This window comes from Porites lutea, chromosome 5 (genome assembly GCF_958299795.1).
Source record: "Porites lutea chromosome 5, jaPorLute2.1, whole genome shotgun sequence".
In the NCBI taxonomy this organism is placed as follows: Eukaryota; Metazoa; Cnidaria; class Anthozoa; order Scleractinia; family Poritidae; genus Porites; species Porites lutea.
Genome location: NC_133205.1, coordinates 18242747 through 18266339, shown reverse-complemented (window position 1 = coordinate 18266339; position 23593 = coordinate 18242747). Strand labels below are relative to the sequence as shown.

The following is a 23593-nucleotide window of genomic DNA, read 5'->3' as shown; positions in this document are numbered from 1 at the left end:
ACTAATGTGTGGTTTTTGAACTACTGGCATAAATTTGCATCTAAAAGGCCTTTCCTTTACGGGGTTTTCTTAGCTTCTTGTAGCAACTGCTTTTCTTACCTCAAAATTAAGTTCCCAGTGACGATAAACCTGCTTATCATCTTCCACTGGTTCTATGAGAGGCTCCCATTCGGATACATTCTCATTAAAATAGTTACCGATAAGGCCTACTCCCGCGCGGATATTCAGCTGATGAGAGAAAGCAGAGAAATACATTAACCGAGAAGAGAAGCACAATCCATACAATTATATCTTAACAATCTAGTTCTCCTCCGCCTAGCTTAACCTTTTAATGAAACACGCATTTCCTTCTAGACGGCAGCATTTTGTCTTTCTTCTTTGGAAATCGGTATCTCCCTTCTCCCCCAAACCAACACAAAAAAATACATTCACAAATTCCTGAAATGCACCGGAACCACCTTAACGCGGATGTAGAATACAGCACACAATTCCAACTTAAAAAAAACGAATGGGAAACTGGGTTCGAGTTCGCTTTTGCAAAGACTTCTGGGATCGTTATTGGGGACGCGCCATTCACTCATTGGCCAATTTGTTTGCACTGTCCCTAGTTACAGTCCTAAAAGTCTTTGCGAAAGTTAACTTGGCCCAGCTTTGTCCTTTCTAAAGTGGCGAAAGCGCACATGACTTACCGATGAAGACCAATTCCTTAATTCTCCTTGTATTGATCCATCAACAGACAAAAGTGGAATAACCTGGCCACTAAACATACCCTCCAATTTGACATCAAATCCCTCCATTTCGAACACCAACTGACAGAACGAATAAAAAGAAAGAAAAAGATAACCTCTGTGTTTAGAGACCAAAGGAAATGGTAGTCGATAGGTTTCCTTTCACTCCAAAGAGTGATCCTAATAAAATTAGACTAGAATCCCAAACTCTACTTTTGTAAATACTGTAAAACAAATGACACCATGCAAAATACCGTCGAAGAGGTTTTACTGGAATGGTCCGTCAATAATAATAATAATAATAATAATAATAATAATAATAATAATAATAATAATAATAATAATAATAATAATAGTAATCATTTATTAACAGATCCACTGGGTGGCTCTTCCCTGTTAAATTACATCAATTACAATTACAAAATAAATCAAATTAAGTTATTTACAAATTATGCAATATACAGTTAAAAGTAAAAGCAGGATTAACAGAATCCAGTTACAGTAAAACTAACTAATCACTCTGTACTCTGTTACTTAAAAAATTCCTTGGAAGTCTTCAGGTGACTCGACTCAGTTTTTTTTGGGGGGTACCATCCTACTTTGAAGCTCTCTGGTATCCCCACCTTTACTTTTATCGTAAGTCTAACACATAGAATGGATAACGTATAGATCAATCTACAATATAACATAAAAAATTTTTGGCGATCGGAGTAAATGTCACGTGGTTATAATACCACGCCCCTTTGAGGTCTGAGTCGAAAATCTGCTGTTGCCGGCATTTTTTCGTCAAATCTCTCGGCTACACATAGTGCGCATTAGTGCCTTGAGCTGAACAGAGTTTCACCAAAATCGCAAAGACCCAATTCGAGAAATTCAGCGGTTTCCAAATTAAGGTCATAATTTATGCGAAAATGATAAGCAAACTTTACACGATTATATCTAATAAACTATGAGATTCATCCCTTTATTTTGGGCATCGTTATAACAGATGGGTCCTTGCAAGTCAGCAAAACGCTTTAGGGCCTTGTAAATGCGCGCGATTTCGAGCAAAGCAAACATATATAAATTATAGTTTTCGCTATTTGTTGACGTTTGTCAGCGTTTAAGAGTCCTTCTCACGAAAAAAGCATTTTCTTAAAAATTCGTAGTTTTTTTTCCCTAAAATTTTTTCAGGGCCACAATTGATTAACTAACTACCCGGACTCTGAATTTCATGGTCATTGAAAAACTGTGACATTGGGACCATTTATACGAGGAAAAATAGGACGCGTCTTACATAAGACGCGAACTGTACCATTTATACGAGCATGTCTTATCTAAGAAGACGCGTCTTAGCTAAGCCGCGTCTTATTTTAGACCAAATGTGCCGTTTATACAGAAAGTTCGCGTCTTATGAAAGACGCGTCTTATTTTTCCTCGTATAAATGGCCCTATTATCTTCTATAAGCCCAAACTTGAGTAAACAATGAAGATTTTTAGCGTTTTGGCTGAGTTTGTGCTTTGGGAGTTGTCTATTGTTTCTAGTCTGTCATTATACAGCATTCTTGTTCAGCACGCGTGCAATGACCACGCTTGGCTGACTTCCGAATGCTCACCGAGAATAATTTAGTATGAGAAAATAGAAGGGATTCCCGTCAAGAGTTGGTTTAATTATTGGCTTGCATTAAACCTATGAAAAAATGATCTTTTTTAATAGTAAGTAGATTTAGTGTGTAGCACTTCTTGATTTTTTTTGCAAAGGCACAAGAAGCACGAGAATTGATTAAAAATTGTGAGTTAAACCTCTATGTATCACGCGATGGCCTGTCTCACTGTACCAAAATTATCATATCTCGGTGAGCATTCGGAAGCGCGCTCATTGCACGCGTCCTGAACAAGAATGCTGTATCATGACAGACTAGAAACAATAGACAACTCCCAAAGCACAAACTCAGCCAAAACGCTAAAAATATTCAGCGTTTACTCAAGTTTGGGCTTATAGAAGATAATGTCACAGTTTTTCAATGACCATGAAATTCAGAATCCGGGTAATTAGTTAATCAATTGTGACCCTGCAAAAATTTGAAGGAAAAAAAACTACGAATTTTTAAGAAAATGCTTTTTTCGTGAGAAGGACTCTTAAACGCTGACAAACGTCAACAAATAGCTAAAACTATAATTTCTATATGTTTGCTTTGCTCGAAATCGCGCGCATTTACAAGGCCCTAAAGCGTTTTGCTGACTTGCAAGGACCCATCTGTTATAACGATGCCCAAAATAAAGGGATAAGTCTCTTAGTTTATTAGATATATCGTGTAAAGTTTGCTAACCATTTTCGCATAAATTATGACCTAAATTTGGAAACCGCTGAATTTCCGGAATTGGGTCTTTGCGATTTTGGTGAAACTCTGTTCAGCGCAAGGCACTAATGCGCACTATGTGTAGCCGATAGATTTTGACGAAAAAATGCCGGCAACAGCAGATTTTCGACTCAGACATCAAAGGGGCGTGGCACTATAACCACGTGACATTTACTCCGATCGCCAAAAATTTTATGTTATATTGTAGATTGATCTATATGTTATCCATTCTATGTGTTAGACTTACGATAAAAGTAAAGGTGGGGATACCAGAGAGTTTCAAAGTAGGATGGTACTCCCCCAAAAAACTGGGTCGAGTCACCTTAAAAAGGTTCTGTATTAATAAATCTTTACAGTTTCCAATAGTTTCTGGTAGATTATTATTTTTTTACAGGCTCAAAAGTTAGGACTTCAAGCTAAAATAAGTACATTTGTGGTGCCATGTGAAAGTACTGCTGAAGAGGTTTCAACTAAAGTGGTCAGACCATAGGGTTTCATAGTATGTGCGGACTCCTAAGGTAGAACTACAGACTAAATAAAGAATGCCATGAAAGTTAAAAAACGCTTGACTTGAAAATCGATATATTTAGCACAAGAGTACTAATTGAGGACACTATTTTTACGTCTCCTACTGCAGACGGTACCGCCATTTTACGTGGTTATCCGAGCCAAGCAAAGGTCTATGCCGTTTGCAGGGCAAAGGCACCTGCTGATTGACCCACGTTCTACCGCTCTGCAGTTAAGCGCTCTATCGACTAAGCTAGTCCTGCCGCGATAACTGCTAGAGGCTTTATCTCTAGGTTACACCACCAAGTTTTAACCACTGGCTCAAAAGTTAAAGAACTGGATATGCTGTTTTCGTAACTGACTCATGGCAAGGGCTCAAAAGAAGATTGAATTCCAGTTTGTCCTTTGCACAAGAAGCTGATACATTTTGCTTGCCGAAACAATTGCATGCTTGTCTTTTCTGATTTAGTTACCAAATGACTTGCTTGGACCATTTCCCGTTGGACAACTGAGGTCAAAAAGTTACTTGCCCAACAGGAAAATCTACTTGACCCGGACGAACGGACGGGACTATTTTTTTAGCTTTGCTTTGGGAGTAAAGGATTTCAGATCATAGACGTGAACATCTCTCTTACCAGCTCTGCCTTGTCGCCTCCAGCCTCATTAGCATTGATGTGGTCCGGGGATTTCTCTTCTCCTAAAGAACAAAATAAGCCACTTATGTTAAATAATTGACCTATTCACTACATCTCAAGTTGACCTGAAATGAAGGTGTAGCTGAAGGCCTTTCGCTTGTCACAGTTCTCCATAAATGTTGCGAGGTCGTCCTTTGTTCCCATATCAGTCAAAAAAGTAAGGCCTCTTATGGAGGAAATCTGCCCAGGGTAGAAGGGTCACCCTCCCAGCCGAGACAACTTTAGCGAGCGTTTATATAAGAACATAGTTGAGCCCTTTGGCCGGGCCAACAGCGTTCGCGCATGCTCTGATTGTCTAAAAAAAAGCGCTCGCGCATGCTCTGATTAGGGAGCTTAAACAACGACGACGGCGACGGCAACGAGGACGGCAAAAAAGCAATAGGTTTAGATTGGCAAAATAACAACTTTGGGCGTGCATCACTTTTTTGTACATTTCTTTGCCGTCGCTGCACGACTACAACGTGAAAATGCCTAGTATCACGTTTTGTCGAGGACGTGAACACAAGACGACTTTCTTTTTCTTTTCCTGAAATTTGATACAGTCTTTTAACATTCAATTCAACCCCCCGAAAATTTGTTAACATTTGACGAATTGGACAGCTTAACCAACAGCCATAACAACTGCCGCAGAAATTACACGAATAGGATATTGCTACAAAAACACGTGGATCGATCGATCGCTTTACGTCCTACGGGACGCATGCCGTGAATTATTTTGCGTCTATAAGGATTTTTATGCGTCAGGGACGCAGGACGCAGAGGTAACAAAATCACTGTATTAATAGACGTTTAAATCACTTTCATGAAAATAACTCCACAAGAAAGCCTGGGTACCAGAGGTTTCCCCTGGGGTGCGACGCGATGCTTCGGGATGAAGGCCGACGTAACGAGCGGCATTACAGAGTCCTGACGGAAACCAGAAACGGTCGATGAAAATTAAGTCTCTGCTTAACAGTGTACAACAGAAAAGAAATACAAGGAAATGAGTCAACGACGGAAAGCACACGACAAGGTTACCTTCAATTTGAACCTCCTTGGGAAGCAGTCTCAGATGATAAAGCGAGTCCCAGGTCTCCTCTCCATCGTCGAGCTTCACATGATATCTCGGTTCACTAGCATCAGAAGCATCCACTTCCATGACAGTAGAACTGTAATAGCGTTGCATGTTCTTAAACTTTGCTATCACTCTTGTGCCACGCTTAATATCAGCAGCCTTTGGTGGAACATCAGGGATGACCTTCCGGGATGCATCCTTTAACTCATAGAGAAATTTGTCTCCATCGTAGAGGTCAACATGCAGTTTGGTTCCCTTGTATGAAACAAATCCCTTATAGTATCTTATTTTGGAGGTGTGTGCCCACACGACAGTGCCAACTGCTAACACGCCTTCGAGAACTAAAGAAACAATATCAAATACTTTTGTAAGAAAAGGGCAGCTGCTGCAGTTTAATACATTCGCAAAGAATATATTTCCTATATATGTTATACAAAGAATTTGTAATAAACTCTCAACAACCCCTTGGAACACAACGAAATCGCCCAATGGAGCTACCCCCTAACTTTATCTAAGTCACGTGAAGAGACTTTCACCATTCGGGAGGTTAGGCAATCACGATGGGAACGGCAGTGAAAATGTCAGTTTTTTAATATACGCGGATTCTCCTTCAAAAAGCCTAATTTCCATTCAATCGGCCGGATCTTCTTAAAATGCGTTCAGTCGATCGAGACAATCATACAATGTAAGAAGGAACCGCTGATTCAACATTAAGTTCGAGACGATTGAAAGATCGCTATCCCTTGAATGCAACTGAGATTATTTGGAAGGAAACTGGACCCCCCTTAAGGATGTCGTCTTCAGTGCATTGTCTTACGAAAAAGCGGCAACCATTTCTACTAGATCAGCGCCTCTTAAAAGGACTAATGGTGTCTTAAAAAAGAGGAGATTGGAATGGAGTACAGAAAACAAACTTGACAAATGTTGGGCTAAACAAGAATCCTTTAAATAAACTCAGTTAAAATAGTCAAGCTGTGTTGCGTTGTGTTTGATTGAATGCCCAGACTGGGTCACTCATAAAGAGATACACCCCCAAATCGTATTTCAAGGAATCTCCTTCAGTTGTCGCTTTTTAAAAATTGAGAGTTCTTAAAGGGGTTATGATCCCACGCCATTTAATATCTTTTCAGAAAGCGAGACCGTGTCTTCGCATCACCAAAATTCCAAAAATAATGGTCCATTTTTGTTTATAAGAAATACATTTAGGCACGAATAGCAAGGATAGACATGGATTTAAAATTGAAAAAACTGGCCCAAAGTTTTTGAAGACTTAAAGCTATGTCTGCCAAAATCACCAAAAGATTATTACGGTATTATTGCTTCCTAATGAAATTTGTTCGATGTCCTCTTCATAACTCTACACGAGCATTTTATGTATGTGTTAAGGTACTAAGTAATGACTTCAGCACAGAATTGACCTAAAACAAAAATATCTTAGTCACATAGCTCCTTTAACAAAGAAGGTGACCTCCATGCCAGAGAAACGATCAAAATACAGCGCAATTATTTCTTAACATAAAAAGTCATACCCTTTGGATTTCTTGTTCTCAGAATGCGGATTCTATTGAGGCTAAAAACCCAGGTGTCGCCTCCACTAATGAACCTAACACGATACATGTCGTTTCCTGTCTCTTTTAACTGTCTTATTTCAGCAATGTTTCCAGCCTCCCAACTAAAGCCGTCGAAAGAGGCAATAACAGTAGTTCCAATTTTCAGAGCTGATGGATCAGGTGTAACGTCGAGTACAACCGCAGCGCTGTCATTTATATCTACCGTTTGCACCTCAGATTCACCATAGATTCGCACTTGCAGCTTGCTGTACGTTTTGCTGCTTACAAATCCTTTTTGGTACATGTTGTCCTTGGATCTGACAAACACGATACTCGATACGGCGATTTCTCCTTTTGGCACTACAGAAAAAAAAGAAAGGTAGATATGTTCGACTTGAGTAATAGTTGGTCACTGCTCCAAATGAAGTCGTTTTTCATTCAGTGGTTAAATAACTCATGTAACAGTCATTTGACAGAGACTGCAATCGTGGACTGTCCTTGGCACAGCGAAGCAACATTCGTTATTACCTGTACTTTCAAGGATACATTTATAACACAGCGTTATCTTTTTACAATTGCACTGCACTTCCACCCTTCCTCCACCCTATACAAAGTTGAAACTCAGGAAAAAAAATACGGATAGACGGGTTTAATGCTGTACGATGGACGGGCATGTGTGCCTTTTTTTAAAAAAATCTTTATAAACGCAAATTTGTCCCGACAGGTGTCCATGCTTGTAGCCATTCGAGTGACGAGCGAGAGAACCGCACGGGGGCGAGCAACAAGGCTAATTAGCATTAATATGCTATCACGTAACAGATTAAGTCTGTATAAAATTAAATGATGGCGTTTTTGTGACGGTTTTGCTTCAAAGTTTCGACTTCCCGGCCCTGAAAAATGAAATTCCCTAATTTTTCATTGACCTTGAAGATTATTTCTCCCTGACCTGACCTGTGGCAGCCATGTTTTAAGGTCATTCCTCTGAAATAGAACATGCAGTGAGAGCTAAAGCCAAGCTACAAGGTCTATTACCTCCCGGCGCAATAGTAGTAAGGACGCGAATCTTTTCCTCTGTGTTCCAGTGTTCGACTCCATCCCAAAAGTCAACCAGATAAAATCGTTCTCCCTTTTCCTCTTTTGTCTGCACAATTTTTCCTTCTACAAAGGATGTTTCCTCGGGACGTTTGGCGACCACTACTGCACCAATGACAAGATCTTTGGGTGGAGGATCTTTGTCAACGACAACAGCAGCGATGTCATTGGTGTCATAGAACATAGGGAGGCCCCACGTATCAAATACAACGAAACGGAAAGTCTCTTGCGACGAAACGACATATCCAGCATCGTAGTTATGAAGGTTTGTGATAGTTCTGGCTAGAACACGTCTTCCAGGGACAATCTGACCTTCTGGAACTAAATTATAGCAAGTAAACTTGATAAATAGCCGGGAGTTCTTCAAAACACCTCACACATTAATAGACCTTTTTAGCTTTTATGTTTTGTTTTCCGATCATTTCAGACCACGTGATGGTACCCAAGAGAACTGTTCTTCCAAATGTCCCCTTATGCACGTGCATCCACGTGCATATGAATGCATAATTAATGAAAAGACAAAAGGCAAATTCCCTGGAGAACATCACGTGGTCTGATTGGGAAAACAAAACTTACAAGCTAAAAAGGTCTATTGCCTAGTTTGTGTGCACGTTATATCTAGCAAACATTCTGAACGCTGTCATGTAAATGACTTTTACAGCATATGACTCACTTGTTGTAATGATGATACTGATAATTGTAACAATAACAATTAAAATTGTTACTTATAAAGCGCAAAATACGGTCTTGTAAAGGCGTAACTCCCTGTACAACACTGTGAAAGCGTCTGGTGTTTCAGCAAAGTCTGAAGTGCATTGTAGATCCCAAAATTAACATCGCCTTAAGTAGCTGCCACTTTCAACTTTTAGGGTACGTGAAAGTTTATCGTCATAAACAAAACCGCCTACCTGGCGATAAATACCATCTGTCTTCTGTAGTAATTGGCTTTTCGTTCCACAGTTCCAGTGTATCTTCTGTTGATTTTGTTTTGTCCTCTTCACTCTGAAAATGGTTTTTAGACCCTCTCATAATTATTCAGTTAAAAATGAATACGGGAGGACCTAGCTTCTTGTACAGGTACGTTTGCGATGAGTGAGTGCTGTAGTAGAAAACTGATCTCGAATTGGCTTACCTGATCGATTTTACTCACTCACACGATCGGTGCCACCTTATGTCACACTCGTAACCGGAGCTGATTTCTTTAAACATAGCCTTCGAAAACAGCCGTCTCTCCTTGCTCCTCGCCGCTAGGGACGTTTGGCCCTCGTGAGTTCGCCTGTTTTCGCAGGCTAGTTCGAGGTAAGAATGTTTTGGCTTGTTTTTAAAGTATGAATTATTTGGAATGAAAAATAAAACGATTATTGGATTCTCACAAGGTGTTATCCGCCTCGGCCTCGATCTGCATAATTCTTCAATTCCTCAATAATTGCTAAGTATCTTTAAGCTGCAAAAACTTGCAAATGCAAAAATTCTCCTTAAAAGTAAGGATGTCATGACTTTGGAAATAATCCGAGTGACCTATAAATTAAGTAACTATTAAATCGGCTTTTATTTGTTAAGGAGAATTACGCAGATCGCGACATCCACAGCCGTATCCACCAGGCCCCAGTTGTTCAAAAGGAGAATAGCGCTATCCACTTGATAAATCTCTATGTACTGGATACTAATGCACTTGGATTGCCTAACACTTATCCGCTAGATAACGATTTACCCGGCGGATACCGCTATCCGACGTTTAAACAACAGGGACAAGTTGTAAAATATGAGAGACCTTAAGATTCGAGGACGAGAACGCATGACTACACGTTTGAGATTAGACTTAGTTTTTTCGCGTATTCTCACAAAATAAACGCCCCGGAAAACTTCTTTGTACTTTTTTTCAACCAGAAAAGTTAGCACTGTTATCTTTATTGAAGGTGTTTTAGCCCTCTCTTCATCCTAAAATGATAAACTGAAACTTCTAACATTTGATAACTTGTTTCCGCCACTACGACATTCTCGCTAACTCTTAATAGAAAGACGAAGACTATCTCGTTTGCCGCCAAAATGACGATGGTTCACGCGCGCGCACTACATTACTTAGTATTGAGAAAATTTCGTTCTCGTAGACGCCCTCGTCTTAGAATGTAAAGGTCTCTTTTCTATTTCACAAAATACCTTAGCAGGAGCCAGTGACATGAGACAAGCTGTCAAAGTCTTGATAGTAGGTGGTGATACGTGTACATATGCCATTCCAGTGGACACGTCAATTTTCATATTAGAACCTTCAGGGACAGAGCTCAGGAGGGAAATATGAGATAACTGAAGAACCTGGACAAGAAATGCAAACATTTATTCGTAAACGGACGGCGCCTCCAGATCAGTAAGCTCGTAGTTTTTGCACAGTCTTGAATAAACAGAAAAAGAGGATATAGGAGGGGGCTATGAAAATTTGGGAGGAAAATTTGGGGTATCCAGCATTTTTCAAGGAAAAAAAAGATTGAAAAAAAGCTGTTTTAAAAGTAAGTTGTCAGTTTCGATATTTTTCTCGAAAGAAAACGAGAAACGGAAACGAAAAAAAAAACCTCTCTCGGAACCAAGGCTGCGAGTTCAGCCGCCTTTCACTCGCTCGCCGTTCTAAGTGAAGGGGCGATGAGAGGCGGTTGTACTGAGATTCCCCAATCGGCTTTTCGGGATCCGGGATCTGCCAGGATTCGGGTATGTTAAAGCAAAACGGGGCGAGATTCGGGATTGAAAGTACGCGCGGGATGTTGGATGCAAATAAAAGCCATCGGGATTACGAGATTGAGCAAAAATATGGGTCGGAATGACCGATTGAAGAACCCTATTGGGGACCTTCTGTATCCACAGGCTAGTCAGCGGAACCAGACATGAAAAATATACCGAGGAGGACATTCAAAAGTCAAGTTAAAAAGGTTTTACACGACTTGAAATCAGCCTTTACCCTTGACGAGGTTGTTTTTCTTCTTTCCTTATCAAACGCTGCTGACAAAATGACCAAATCTGACACAGATCCTGACATCTTCTGCTGACCATGCCCTTGAACAAAGCGGAAATCAACAGCGTTCTGCAACGGGCAAAGAATACGACACAAGCTGTTAAACCTCTGACACATGAGGCGTTGCTGCAGCCCTCAAGATGATATCTGGGATGCATTTAGGCGAAATTTGTATAGGTAATAGCGTGATTAGTAGTGATATCTGGCATAAATACTACGAGTGATATTTCAAAATTGTTACACGTAATTTCACGAGCCGTTAAGCGAGTGAAATTTGAGACAATTTTGAAATATCGCGAGTGGTATTTATGCCAAATATCACGTGCAAATCATGCTATTATTTGTTAATACTACTACCCGCACAAGGTTTGTAATTTTCACATGTAGGTATTTCAAATTTAGCTGAAATACCACTGCTCTAAGCCAATCAAATTGAAGAAATTTCTCATATAGTAGTATAAAACTAGAAATACGTTGTTAGCAAAAACTTCGCAAAGCTGTAAAGGGCCAGCAGTAAGAATAAGGGGAAACGAGCCAAAGGGGAAAATATGGCAATTTAATTATTGCTAAAAAAAAATGCATTTTATTCGAGTGTCAAGGTATTTAGCCTGAAAGTACTAATTGGGGAGACTACTTTTGCGTCTCCATTTGGAGACGGGACCGCCATTTCATTTTACGTGGTTATCCGAGTCACGCGAAGGTCTAGCCGCTTGCAGTGCAAAGGGAGTACCTTCATTTCTCAGTTATTTGAAGACCCTGAGTATTGGTGCGGCCCCAGGAATCGAGCCCGCGACCTCACGTTCTGCAGTCAAGCGCTCTACCAACTGAGCTAATCCTGTCTCGGTTAATGGTACAAGGTACAGTTAATCAGTTAATCATTTGGTCAGTTGATCAGAATGCTAATCAGGCAATTTCCTGTGGGAAGTTTCCTATAAAACAGAATTGAAAGGGCTCATGTCCTATTTTGCACATGCGGTAACCGTTCAACGGTAGAGGGAACCACGTACCTTCAAAATCAAAGCATTAGTGTCCTTGTCCCTTGCATCTGCCAAAAGAACAATTTCTGGGTCTTTGATAGAGATTTGAACTATGATTTGCGGAGGTTCTTCGTCAACAGCCTTCACTGTTGCAGGTGTTTGTTTGGTGACGGCCTGAGAGGACTGTTGAATGGTAGCGGGTGTGGCACTTGTTGCTTCATCAGTTGTCAACGCCGACGTAAACACGTTGGATAAAACCAGCAGATACTCCAAGTTTAGAATCACATGGAAACTCTGAACTTGCATCACGACTAAAAATGAATAATAACCTCAATACTTTCCATTCAAACCTGATTAATACTTCTACTTAAGTGCTCACAGGCGCAAACAAGAGGTTTCTTTGCACGTTAAAATTCACCAAAAACTACGTGAGATTGGGATTCTCTCTCCATCTCTCAGCAAGCGTTATCTGTTGTTCAGCATTCGCCATGACGGCACTCCAGCTGTCGAAACTTCAGCTTTTTAATCTTTTTGTAGTAGTACATTTTATTTATTAAGTATGTTGACTAGACTGAACTATTGACGTCATCTGTTGTGACTTAAGTGGTTGGATTAACTGCCCACAGTAATCAATCATTATTTTTAAAACACGCCATCAAACAAAAGCAAAAAAGGAAAAAAAAAGCACGCATCAAGCGTTGGAACACGCATGCGTACAAGTGACTGATGAAGAAAATTGACAAGACATATTTTAATCAACTTTAAAGCAAAGCAAAGTGCAGAATATTTACTTGTTTTGTCCTGATTAGTAGCCTGCTGAAATTGGATGTCTATCATATTCTTCACTTCACCTGATCCGCCATCAGATCTCTCAATCATCCTGAAAATTGGAAGCACTGATTAAAAAACAAGCAGGAGTGTTTTATCAGGTTTCAAAAAATCGAGGCGAGGCCGAGAGTTTTTAAACCTGATAATAAACGACTGCGAGGTTTTTGAACGGCGTCAAAATCTCTGATATAGATCAACTCACTCTAGCACTAATATTTAGATTGGGGTTATTTTGGTCTACAAACTGGAAGTAAACTTTAACTGTGTCTTTATCAGTTTAAAACTTTACCTTGTTTTGTTTCTTCTTTATGATTTATTAATATGTTTTTGAATATTGGATAAAAAAGCCGTCACAACACGCCTATAACACAGGTATGCAATTCTTTTACTCTGTTACTGAAAAGATTAAACTGGGTGTACCTAGTAAATTTAATATTTCGGGCTTTCTTCAATCGTCTATGTTAGCATGGCAACGATCGAAATCTTACTTTTAACCTTATAATTTTAAAGTCGTATAAATAAATACATTTTTCAGCGTTTTACCAGCAAAAGTCTCAAAAAGTACCCTAATGAATGATAACGATCCACAACTTATCAAGTTCTGTTCAGCTACCTTGCACTGTTGAAGTGTCTAATGTTTCGAAGAAATTATAAGCAGAAATAAGATGTTATGAGTTTGAGCTTACTGAAAGACGTAATTGAGCATGACGAGAGTGCGAAGTGTCTCTCGCTTTTTTGCCATCTCGCATTATACCTTTTTTCCAATTAAAAATTAAAGTTTTACAACCGAAGTGGCTTTCAGACGACACACATACATGTAAAAAGGGTGGAAAGAAAAAAAGGGGAACCAAAAGGTCCTACATCGCTACGTACCTCGTTACTCCCTCTTCACTAGCTGGTCTTTTGTCATCAAGAATACAACTTTGTAACGAAGCACTGGCCTCTATAACAGAGTTGGACTTAATATGCCCTGAGGTCGCCAAATGAACAAGTGAAAACTGACCCAAACAGGAGTCTGGTTCCCTGGAAGGTTTTTCCCCTGAGGGCTGAAAACACAATGTACTCTCCTTTATTAGTCATTTCATTTCAAGCACCAAGGATATTAAGAAACAATTTGAAATACACAATGTTTTTTTTTCAAATTCTAACATCCAGAAAACTTCTAGGTGTATAAAGTGTGACATGCGCAATTAACTCTCCACGCGAGAAAACTAACACGAGCCACCTGAAGCCACACGAAAATATGGACTCTTTCACACAGACGAAATTTGTATAGGTAATAGCATGATTTCTAGTGATATTTGGCATAAATACCACGAGTGATATTTCTAAATTGTTATACGTAATTTCACGAGCCGTTAGGCGAGTGAAATTTAACGCAATTTTGAAATATCTCGAGTGGTATTTATGCCTAATATCACGTACAAATCATGTTACTATTTGTTTATACTATTACCCGCAAAGGTTTTGAAATTTTCACACGTAGGTATTTCAAATCAAGCTGAAATACCACTGCTCTAAGCCAATCAAATTGCAGAAATTTCTCATGTAGTAGTATAACATTGTTAAACATTTGTGGTACTTTACCTTCGCAGTTTCCTTCCAAAATACTGAAGCAGAAACCTCCTCAATTTCAAAAGCAAATTTCACAGTGTTCCAAACCTCTTCACTTTCAGCAGGCGAAGTAGTATCAGCACTCGCAGATGTATCTGCAGATTCTGAATATACCCAAACACATACTATTTAACGACTCTAGCCATCATTAACAATTTGCCCAGGTGGATCCAGCCGGTGTTTAACCTTCAGTTTATTCGGGCCTGGCCTACTATCTCAAAACACCCGAAGAGTTTTTGGGCCCGCAAAGTCTTTTCTCACGTGTTCGTGCAATGTAGGCCAACATACTTTTCGATATTGTTTAGTTTTCAAATAATTTATTAAAAATCACATTTTTGCTCATAAACTTTAGGCACTTAAAATAGTTTTCCGGGACCAAAATGCTTTCGGGAGTTTGAAAAACAGATGCTTCCAGGAGTTTGTCACCTAAGGGCTTATATTTGTTTGTTGGTTTACAATTCCTTACTATTGCAACATTACCTACATTACACCTTCCATACCGGCGCTAGTGTTTACCATACTAGAATGACCAATCAGTGTTTCAAGGGAGGCCCCATAAACACTTGCTATAAGCGTTAAAGACGCTTGCCTGAAGTCCGAACTGGCCAGCCGCACCGGTCGTTTTATTAGCCTTTCCGGCAAATTTTCGCTTGAACCATCACAGCCCAGAAAAGACTGATCTGGCTAATTAACATTCTAGTTCTCTTTACGACTGGTCTGGTCTGGAACAAACACTTACCCAGTCCTAGCTGAACTGTGGGCGTGGCACTTTCTTCCAATGACGATGATTCTAGTCAGAAAGTGAGACCAAAATAAACTGAGTCGAAAGGATAAGAGTATCACGGATAGTATCTCATGTTTCAATGATAATGACCAGGATCATGCTTCGAGTCTTCTAATCTTCAAAGAGTCAGGTACAAAAATCAAAATTCAAGATTAAAGACAGTAAGCAAATTGTAAAAATTACGAGGATGTCCTGAACAGGAAAATGATACTTTGCTCCTTGAAAAACATTTGGCCAAGAAAAAATGTCTTTGAAGACAACAGTTCGTCAACAATTTTGTAGGCTGCCATGTTAAGTTCATGAACGCAAAGTTAAGTTTGCCAACACAGTTATTTGTGTAAGAGTGCCTTGATGCACATTCTATAAGGTTACCTGTTGCTGACGAAGCCACTCCTTCGCTTAGGTTCTGAAATAATATCCCCATTATGGTTCTGATATCGTCTTCACCAGCGCATAACTACAACAAATGGGTAAAAGAAATCACAGAGTATAAGGATCAAACCTACAAACAGTGCGAAGGGGTTAAAGTGAAATGATTTCGCACCCAAAGTAATGATAACACCAATCAAACAAACCAACACAACTCAACATGTTTACCTCAAAGACTCTTCAACCATTCACGGTTCACACACGGTCCACAATCGTTTTTCCAAAACTTTCAGTACTCTTAACATTTCTCAACGAGATTTTTCTCTTAACACCTTAATGCTAAATCCTCTAGGCGTGTGTTTTTAGAAACTTTTGTACTAAAAAAAACCATCAATTCTAGGAAGTTGACGGTGACCGCCTCTTCTATAATTAACTTATTGTTCTTTTGTACGTTAACATGTTTCTGCCAATAGCGTAAATAGCGGAATGCACACAGTAATTTTCAAGGAGTTACAATAACTCCTCTAGTGGGGCTAATTTAATTTTTCACAGTGAGAAAAAAAGAAAAAAAAACTCCTTACAGTGGAGTTATTTTTGGGGGAGTTATTTTAACTCCAAAAAGGAGTTTTAAAAACTCTTTTTCAGGAGTAAAAGTGACCCCAGATAATGAGGAGTTAAAATAACCCCAAAAAAGGAGTTATCCTGTACCTAAAATTTTTACTCCACTTTCAGAGTTAAATTAACTCCAAAAAGAGTAAAAACAACCCATGTACGGAGTAAAAGTAACCCCATTTCGGAGTTATTTTAACTCCAGACTGGGAGTAAAAAGAACTCTTTTTCAGGAGTAAAAATGACCCCAAATCCGGAGTTAAATTAGGCGTTAAAATAACCCCAAAAAAGGGGTTATCCTGTACCTAAAATTTCTACTCCATTTTTGGAGTTATAATAACTCCCTAAAAATGACGGTGCAGGAAAGGTCTGTTCGTCTTATGAAATGAGCGATTCGGCTGTGGCCAGTTCTTATCGTCAACTTGCACCAAAAAGGTCATGCCCAACTTACTTTTACGGCATGTAACTTTCCCATCACGTCGACATCTGGGACATCATGGTACCACGGTGACAAGTTGCGAGCTACGTACACAGCTAAACTTGCTGGCTCTAAGACAAGACGGGTGGGCCCTATATTTTCTCCATCGGTCATGACAGCCCTAAAAAGACCATAGGACGACTAAGGTCAAAGTAAAGAAACAATCCGCCACAAAGCCCTAAATGATACCTTAGTAGGTGTCATTGACTTGCCTATGTTGTGATTCAATTTTATCCTTGGTTTAAATTTTCTTTTCCTTTGTTTCAAACTCATTATCATGCATTTTTATACCCCAACTGTCAACTATATCCAAGAATCCTCTGACAAATTTAAATTTTTTTCTATTTGCTGACGACACGAGTGCCGAATATGCGGACAAAAATCTCAAGTCCCCTGAGTCAACTGTAAATCAAGAACTCGGCAAGTTGTTCGATTGGTTAACGGCAAATAAACTAACCTTGAATATTAAAAAAAACAAATTTTGTCATTTTTACACCGGCTCAGAGAAAACTTACCTATCACCCTAAAATAACGATATTCAACGATGATCAAAATAAGAATGTGGCTCTAGAATGTAAAGAATCTGTGAGATATCTAGGTATAATAATTGACAATAATCTTTCTTGGAAACATCATATTGACCATGTAGCTATTAAAATGAGCCGAACTGTAGGATTGATCTGTAAACTACGGCATTTTCTGCAAAGACACACTCTTTTAACTATTTATCGATCCCTTGTTGCTCCTTATTTAACTTATGGTTTGACGGCCTGGGGCCAAGCATATAAATCGTACCTTGAAAAGCTTCTCAAGCTTCAAAAGCGAGCTCTAAACAGAGAAGACCATAAGTAGTTATATTAACCTTTTTATATCACATTCAAACCTCGATAACTGCACTGAACTGAGCTCCACCACCATGTTATCAACAATAACAGCGTCACTTCCACTCGGATCGTCCCCTTCATGTACCAGATTGAAAGTGTTTGACACACTGAGATGACCAAGGTTTGCAACAAGTGCATCACAAGAGGTTGAACTGACCGGGATGACAATAAGAGGAGCTTGAATTGACACTGAAAGGCTGACTCGTGAGCTCTGAGTTTGGAGGCTCTGAATCTGCGAGGAAACGAAAACGATAGCTATCAGGCGATAAATGAAGAAAGGGTAAATTTTTAGCTCCGTAGTGATAAAAGTGCGACAAAAAAAAGAGCGCCCGACGGAGCACACCGGTCACCTTCCTAGAGAGGTCAGCCAACGGCTTCAAAAATTACTACTGAGCGTCTGTCCAATTCAACAGTAAACGTATCGGATCACAACTAGATTAACTAGAGCATAAAACTCAAAAGTGTTTTAACATGCCCACGAGTAAATCAATTTTGGTGTAAAAGTGAAGTTAAATTTTTGTCCATAGTGTAAGCGCACTTTGCTGGTGTTGCCAACATGTAAGCTACTCAGACAATGATCAACAAACAAATAATTTCATGAAACACAACATGGTTAAAACCCTCAACTGGCAGAAGGCAACCAGTTTTCTGTTTACAAGCATGATCGAGGAGGTGAACTAGACACTACTGAGAAACAACTCTAGCCAGCAGTCAGAACGAACTTCCAACCGTCCGATTTCAGGTCACAAAGAATTAATCTTAATAAACATGATATGGTTAAAAAGCTCAACCGGTAAAGACAACCAGTGGGCTATTTACAAGAATGACCAAGGCTTTGTTCGCGGGACTAACGAGAAACAACTCGACAACAAACACGATTTTCCCTCCCCTCCCCTTCTCTCTCCTCCCCGCCACAAACTGATTAAAAATCAATTACTGTTCACTTACAGTTGCAGTCGCTGACTCAGCCGCACTCTTTCTAGCATACTCCATTGCATCTTTTGCTCTTTGAAACTTGTTCAAAAAATCCTGAGAAAGAAAAAAAAACGGAAATTCTGTTAATGTCGGGAAACCCTAGAGACATTTCCCTAAGAATTGAAGTGAAGTAGGATAAGATAAATTCCGCCAGCCAAAGTTCCAGCATAATGCACCACTTTCGTCAACGAACATTTCTGCTGGAAAAATTAAGCAAACTAGATATGGGCAAAACTCGGGATAAATTTGGAAGTCATCGTCTTAGTGGACGATGATGACGTCTGTAGAGGATGTCTAAAAGTTAGTCAGTGTCACATACAGTCCCATTCAGGACGAAACACGCGCGCCCCGTTTTCACTTGTGACATTTGTAAATTTTAGCAATCTAAAACTCCCGTAATTGCCCCACCCTCTGGAACGTGGGTTAGTGTCCTTAATAACGAAGCGAAAGAAGAGTTTTCTTGGAAAAATTCGCATTGGAGGAGCAACATCTGAGTTAATAGGGAGCTTTAGCAACGACGACGGCGACGGCAACCAGGATGTCAAAAAAGTAATAGGTTTATTACGCAAAACTACAACTTTGCACGTGCATCACTACCCTGGTCCCAGAGGCTTTTCTTGATTTTTCTTCGCGAAAGAGATCAAGAGCAAGCCGCGAAGCGGCGACAACGAGTCGCGAAAGCGATGAGGAGAGAGAAAAACCTCTGGTTACCTTGGCCTCGAATCTCACTTTCATGCAGACGACAGCTGTCAAACGCGTCAAATTGCTATCAAAAGAGTGACCAATGGCAATTTAGCAGACACGAGCTTTTCAGCCGCTATTTTTCTAAGTGGGGGTAGTCTATCAATCGCGCTTATTATATTGTTTACTTCTGCGGAGCGCGCCGTTCGCGGCGATTCGCGGGCATTACCCCCAAAATAGTAATATTAATATTTATTATATAGACACGAGTGTTTTACTGGAAAATATACCACTCGTAAAATTCATAAAAACTACATCCGGGACCCGAGTGGTTTATTTTCCATAATCACAGACGTGAGTTTATCGATGATTTCATTGATATCAAGTTTGTCTCTTAAATTGTACTTGAATTCGTTGGTGTATCATCGAAACATCTTCGGGTCTTCCTCGAAAGTCTTCGAAAATCTTCGGACATCTTCGGAAATTTTCGGAAAATGTTCGGGAACGTTCGTCTGGCCTTCGAACAATTTTGGAAAATCTTCGGAAATCTTCGGAAGGTGGTCGGAAATCTTCGGAAAATCATCAAAAACGCCGTCATCAGCATGTCTATATAATAAAAAGAACATTACACGGCGGCTTGAAGATATGAATTTTATTTTCTCGTGGCAAAAACAATATTTTACTCACTCGATGCGCTCGTTCGTAAAATATTGTTTTGCCACTCGAAAATAAAATTCATATCTTCGCGCCACCGTGTAATATCCTCTATGTATTCTGGCAATCTGGCTCGCATTTTGGTTTGGCGGCTCCATTTCCTTTTTTTGTGGAACAACGGCGCTAGGAAGAGTCATGCAGCATAACAAACCCTTAAGGTTCGGAATGTACTTTCAGAGGTTTTTGTTGACCCAATGCCAAAAATAACGTTGGTTAGATCTTTGAAGATAAATATTGGGCGTCGCAGGAAAATGCAAGCTGCACCGAAAATGATTACGTACTTGTACAAAGTTGTATGTTTTTTTTTTCCTACAAGGAAACTTTCATTCCGTATTCGGAGATTTATATTTTGCTGCCCTAAACAAGTTAGTTTATTTAATGGAATGACAATATTGCAACAGAAAATGGTAAATACATCGAGACACGAGATTCTGGTCGTCAACGTCTGGACTGCTCAAACTGGTTGCTGAGACGCCACGGTTTCGCAGTTCACGGATATGCGAGTCCACAAGAGACTTGAGAGGACAGACAACCAAAATTATTGCATGGCGAGGGTATGAGTAGTAAAGGTACTTGCAAACATCAGGTAACGACTGAAATATTATATACTTTCCATGTCCGGTTGATAAAATGGTGAACACATCCTTTCGACTCAACGCGGCGAACAAAGCTCTATTTTGTTGCTCAGTGAGACTCAGGAAAGCGCTCATCAAGTACCGAGGTCAAAATTTCTTCGAATATTCTTTCAGAAACAACATCCATGTCAAAATCTCGAAATATGGCGTGCCTTTACATGCCTTGGTCCCGTGCAAATGTTATTGCGAGTGCAGCATACAAACAATTTTCTTCCCTGGTAGAGAAAGGCAAAATGAGGTGTGAAAATCCTCAGCGTCCCCTCGGTAGTTACAATTAAACGAGCCAATCAAATTGGTTTGCGTGTTTGAGAAAAATATCAGCCAATCAACGCCCGAGGGCCAGATCCGGACCCTGTCGTCTGCATGAAAGTGAGATTCGTGGCCAAGGTAACCAGAGGTTTTTCTCTCTATCCTCGTCGCTTTCGCGACTCGTTGTCGCCGCTTCGCGGCTTGCTCTTGATCTCTTTCGCGAAGAAAAATCAAGAAAAACCTCTGGGACCAGGGTAGTGCATCACGCTTTTTTGTACATTTCTTCACCGTCCTTGCACGACTACGACGTAAAAATGCCTAATTGCAAGTTTTATGGAGGACGTAAACAGCGACGACGAATCTCTTTTTCTCTCTCTAAACTTGAGCGCGGTCCTCAAGAAATCAACTCCAAGGAAATTCGCCTAAACTTGCCATTTTCAGCAAATTGGAATAAGCACGACAAAAATTGAAAAAACGGGAATTCATTTTAAAAATGACGTTTTCGCTGCCGTTGCCGTCGTCGATGCTAAAGCTCCCTAATTACTTGGCCGGAGGCGCCAAACGAACGATGTCCCAAAGTTGCTCATGAAGCTCACGAAGTTAGACAGGAATTACTTCGAGATACCTCGAAATCACTTCGAGTTCTTTCGGCTACATTAAATATTTTAATTCATTCGAGGAAGAAGTAATTATTTGTTATGGCTTACCCAGGGTTTAAACCGACTCACCCGCGATCCGTCAGATCAGACGCTTAGATGACGGATTAGACGATTTCGCCACCGCGACCTAATATGGTTTTTCATGTGACAATTAGCTATAATATCGTGCACTGGTGGGTTACGTGCGGGAAATATAAGAAAAGGGAAATCAATAAAAAAACATAACATAACATAACATACATGTTTATTCAAACTCATATATAACTACATAAATTTGAAAGGGAGAGTCTAGAGGTTAACCCTATGAATAAAACTCTCCTAAAAACAAAAAACAAACAATAAAAATTACAACTTTAAAAAGGATTTGAGTTTACATTTAAAAAGTTCAAGGGTACCGGCTTCAACAACATTACTAGGTAAATTGTTCCAATAACTAATTACATTGTTAAAAAAAGAATATTTAAAACAGTTGATTCTAGATAATTTGCAATAAAGCTTATACGAGTGATTTGCCCTAGTGGATTTGACTTTTGCGAATTGAAAGAATTCCTCAAAATCCAAGTGTGATAAGCCAAACACGATCTTATAACATTCAACAAGAGAGGAATATGTCCTACGACTGGACAAAGATGGCCAATGAAACGTGTCACAACGCTCTTCATAAGACATATCACCTCTTTTTTGCCTAAGAGCTAATCTTGACGCGCGTCTTTGCACGCTCTCTATTGCATGAATATCTTTGACAAGATATGGGTTCCAGACTGGAGCAGCATACTCTAGAAGTGGTCTGACCAATGTTTTGTAAAGCAATGAAAAAGTTGTTGTATTAGCTGTTCCAACAGACCGTCTTATTAGCCCTAGGACTTGGTTCGCCTTATTCACCATAGTACTAATATGTTCACTCCAAGTAAGATCTTTTGATATAATAATTCCAAGATCTTTAAAGCTCTTGACATCTTTTAAGGCCGTACCTAGTTTATAATTCGTAGTCGATTTGTCACGAGAATGCGTTATTCGCATTGCTTCACACTTTTCCTCATTGAAACGAAGTTGCCATTTTTTCGCCCATTTACCAAGATTATTCAAATCAGTTTGAAGGTATTGTTCATCGAGACTAGGGTTGCGAAGCTCTCTGTAAATCTTTGTGTCATCCGCAAATAATTTAATTTTTGAAGAGACACTATCAACGATATCATTTATATATGATAGGAATAAAATTGGACCAAGAATAGTTCCCTGTGGGGTACCAGATATCACAGGTGCCCTATCAGAAAACGTCCCTCTTACAACAACTCGTTGCTTTCTACACGTGAGGAAATGCCTCAACCAGTTAAGAAGTTTGCTCTCAATACCGAGGCTATATAACTTTATGAGTAGACGCTCATGAGGAACACTATCAAAAGCCTTTGCGAGATCAAGAAATACAACATCTGTTGCTACAGATGAATTCCTAGATCTGGCGAAGTCATGAAAAGTAGAGAGTAATTGGGTCACAGTAGACCTACCCTGCAAAAAACCAAATTGGTTTTTGTTTATCACGTTTTGGTCTTGCCAAAATGACGTTAACCTATCGCGTACAATTTGTTCGCTGATTTTGCATATCATGGATGTAAGCGAAATTGGACGATAATTCTCCCTCAAGTGTTTAGAACCTTTCTTATGAAGTGGGACAATGTTAGCTGATCTCCAATCTTCGGGCAAATGGCCCAGCAGGAAAGATTTGTTGACCAGAAATGAGATCGAGGGCGCCAATTCGAACGCACATGATTTTAAAATTACTGGTGAAATTCTATCTGGACCCGGGGACTTGTTCGTTTTAAGAGACTTAAGATGCTTTAAAATTTCCTCAGTAGTACAGGAAATATAATTAAGTTTCTCACAAACTAAAGGCTCTAAAGAAGGCAAGTTGGTGAAGTCCTCAGAGGTAAAAACAGATGAAAAATAGGAATTAAAACTACTAGCAATACTCTCATCGTCAATCAGTTCTTTGTAAAGAGAGTTAGAACAATAAAACTGTGGTGTAGTGACTTAAAAGTTTTCTTAAGTCTGTAATAGAGGTACATGTAATAAAGTAAAACGCCGCGAAGAAGAACCTAGGATTTAAGAACCTACTGGCAGAAATTTGTTATTTTAATACTCCAAAATATAAGAACCAGTTTAGCCAAGAAATCAAC

At 39.6% G+C, this 23593-nt stretch overlaps 1 protein-coding gene across 1 annotated transcript in view; it reads right to left on the bottom strand.

Annotated features, from left to right (window-relative positions):
* The window catches only part of LOC140937485 (intermembrane lipid transfer protein VPS13A-like), a 110677-nt gene that overhangs the window by 43269 nt on the left and 43815 nt on the right, over positions 1 to 23593 (bottom strand). The window contains exons 39-56 of the mRNA XM_073387052.1: positions 18455 to 18535; positions 17506 to 17738; positions 16596 to 16743; positions 15539 to 15623; positions 15122 to 15172; positions 14356 to 14486; positions 13642 to 13814; positions 12732 to 12820; positions 11971 to 12251; positions 10910 to 11032; positions 10123 to 10275; positions 8874 to 8967; positions 7906 to 8286; positions 6853 to 7233; positions 5287 to 5664; positions 4210 to 4271; positions 690 to 809; positions 100 to 228 (exon numbers count right to left, since the gene is read on the bottom strand). Of these exons, the coding sequence (XP_073243153.1) occupies positions 100 to 228; positions 690 to 809; positions 4210 to 4271; positions 5287 to 5664; positions 6853 to 7233; positions 7906 to 8286; positions 8874 to 8967; positions 10123 to 10275; positions 10910 to 11032; positions 11971 to 12251; positions 12732 to 12820; positions 13642 to 13814; positions 14356 to 14486; positions 15122 to 15172; positions 15539 to 15623; positions 16596 to 16743; positions 17506 to 17738; positions 18455 to 18535 (3093 nt within the window). The remainder of the gene's footprint in view (positions 1 to 99; positions 229 to 689; positions 810 to 4209; positions 4272 to 5286; positions 5665 to 6852; positions 7234 to 7905; positions 8287 to 8873; positions 8968 to 10122; positions 10276 to 10909; positions 11033 to 11970; positions 12252 to 12731; positions 12821 to 13641; positions 13815 to 14355; positions 14487 to 15121; positions 15173 to 15538; positions 15624 to 16595; positions 16744 to 17505; positions 17739 to 18454; positions 18536 to 23593) is intronic.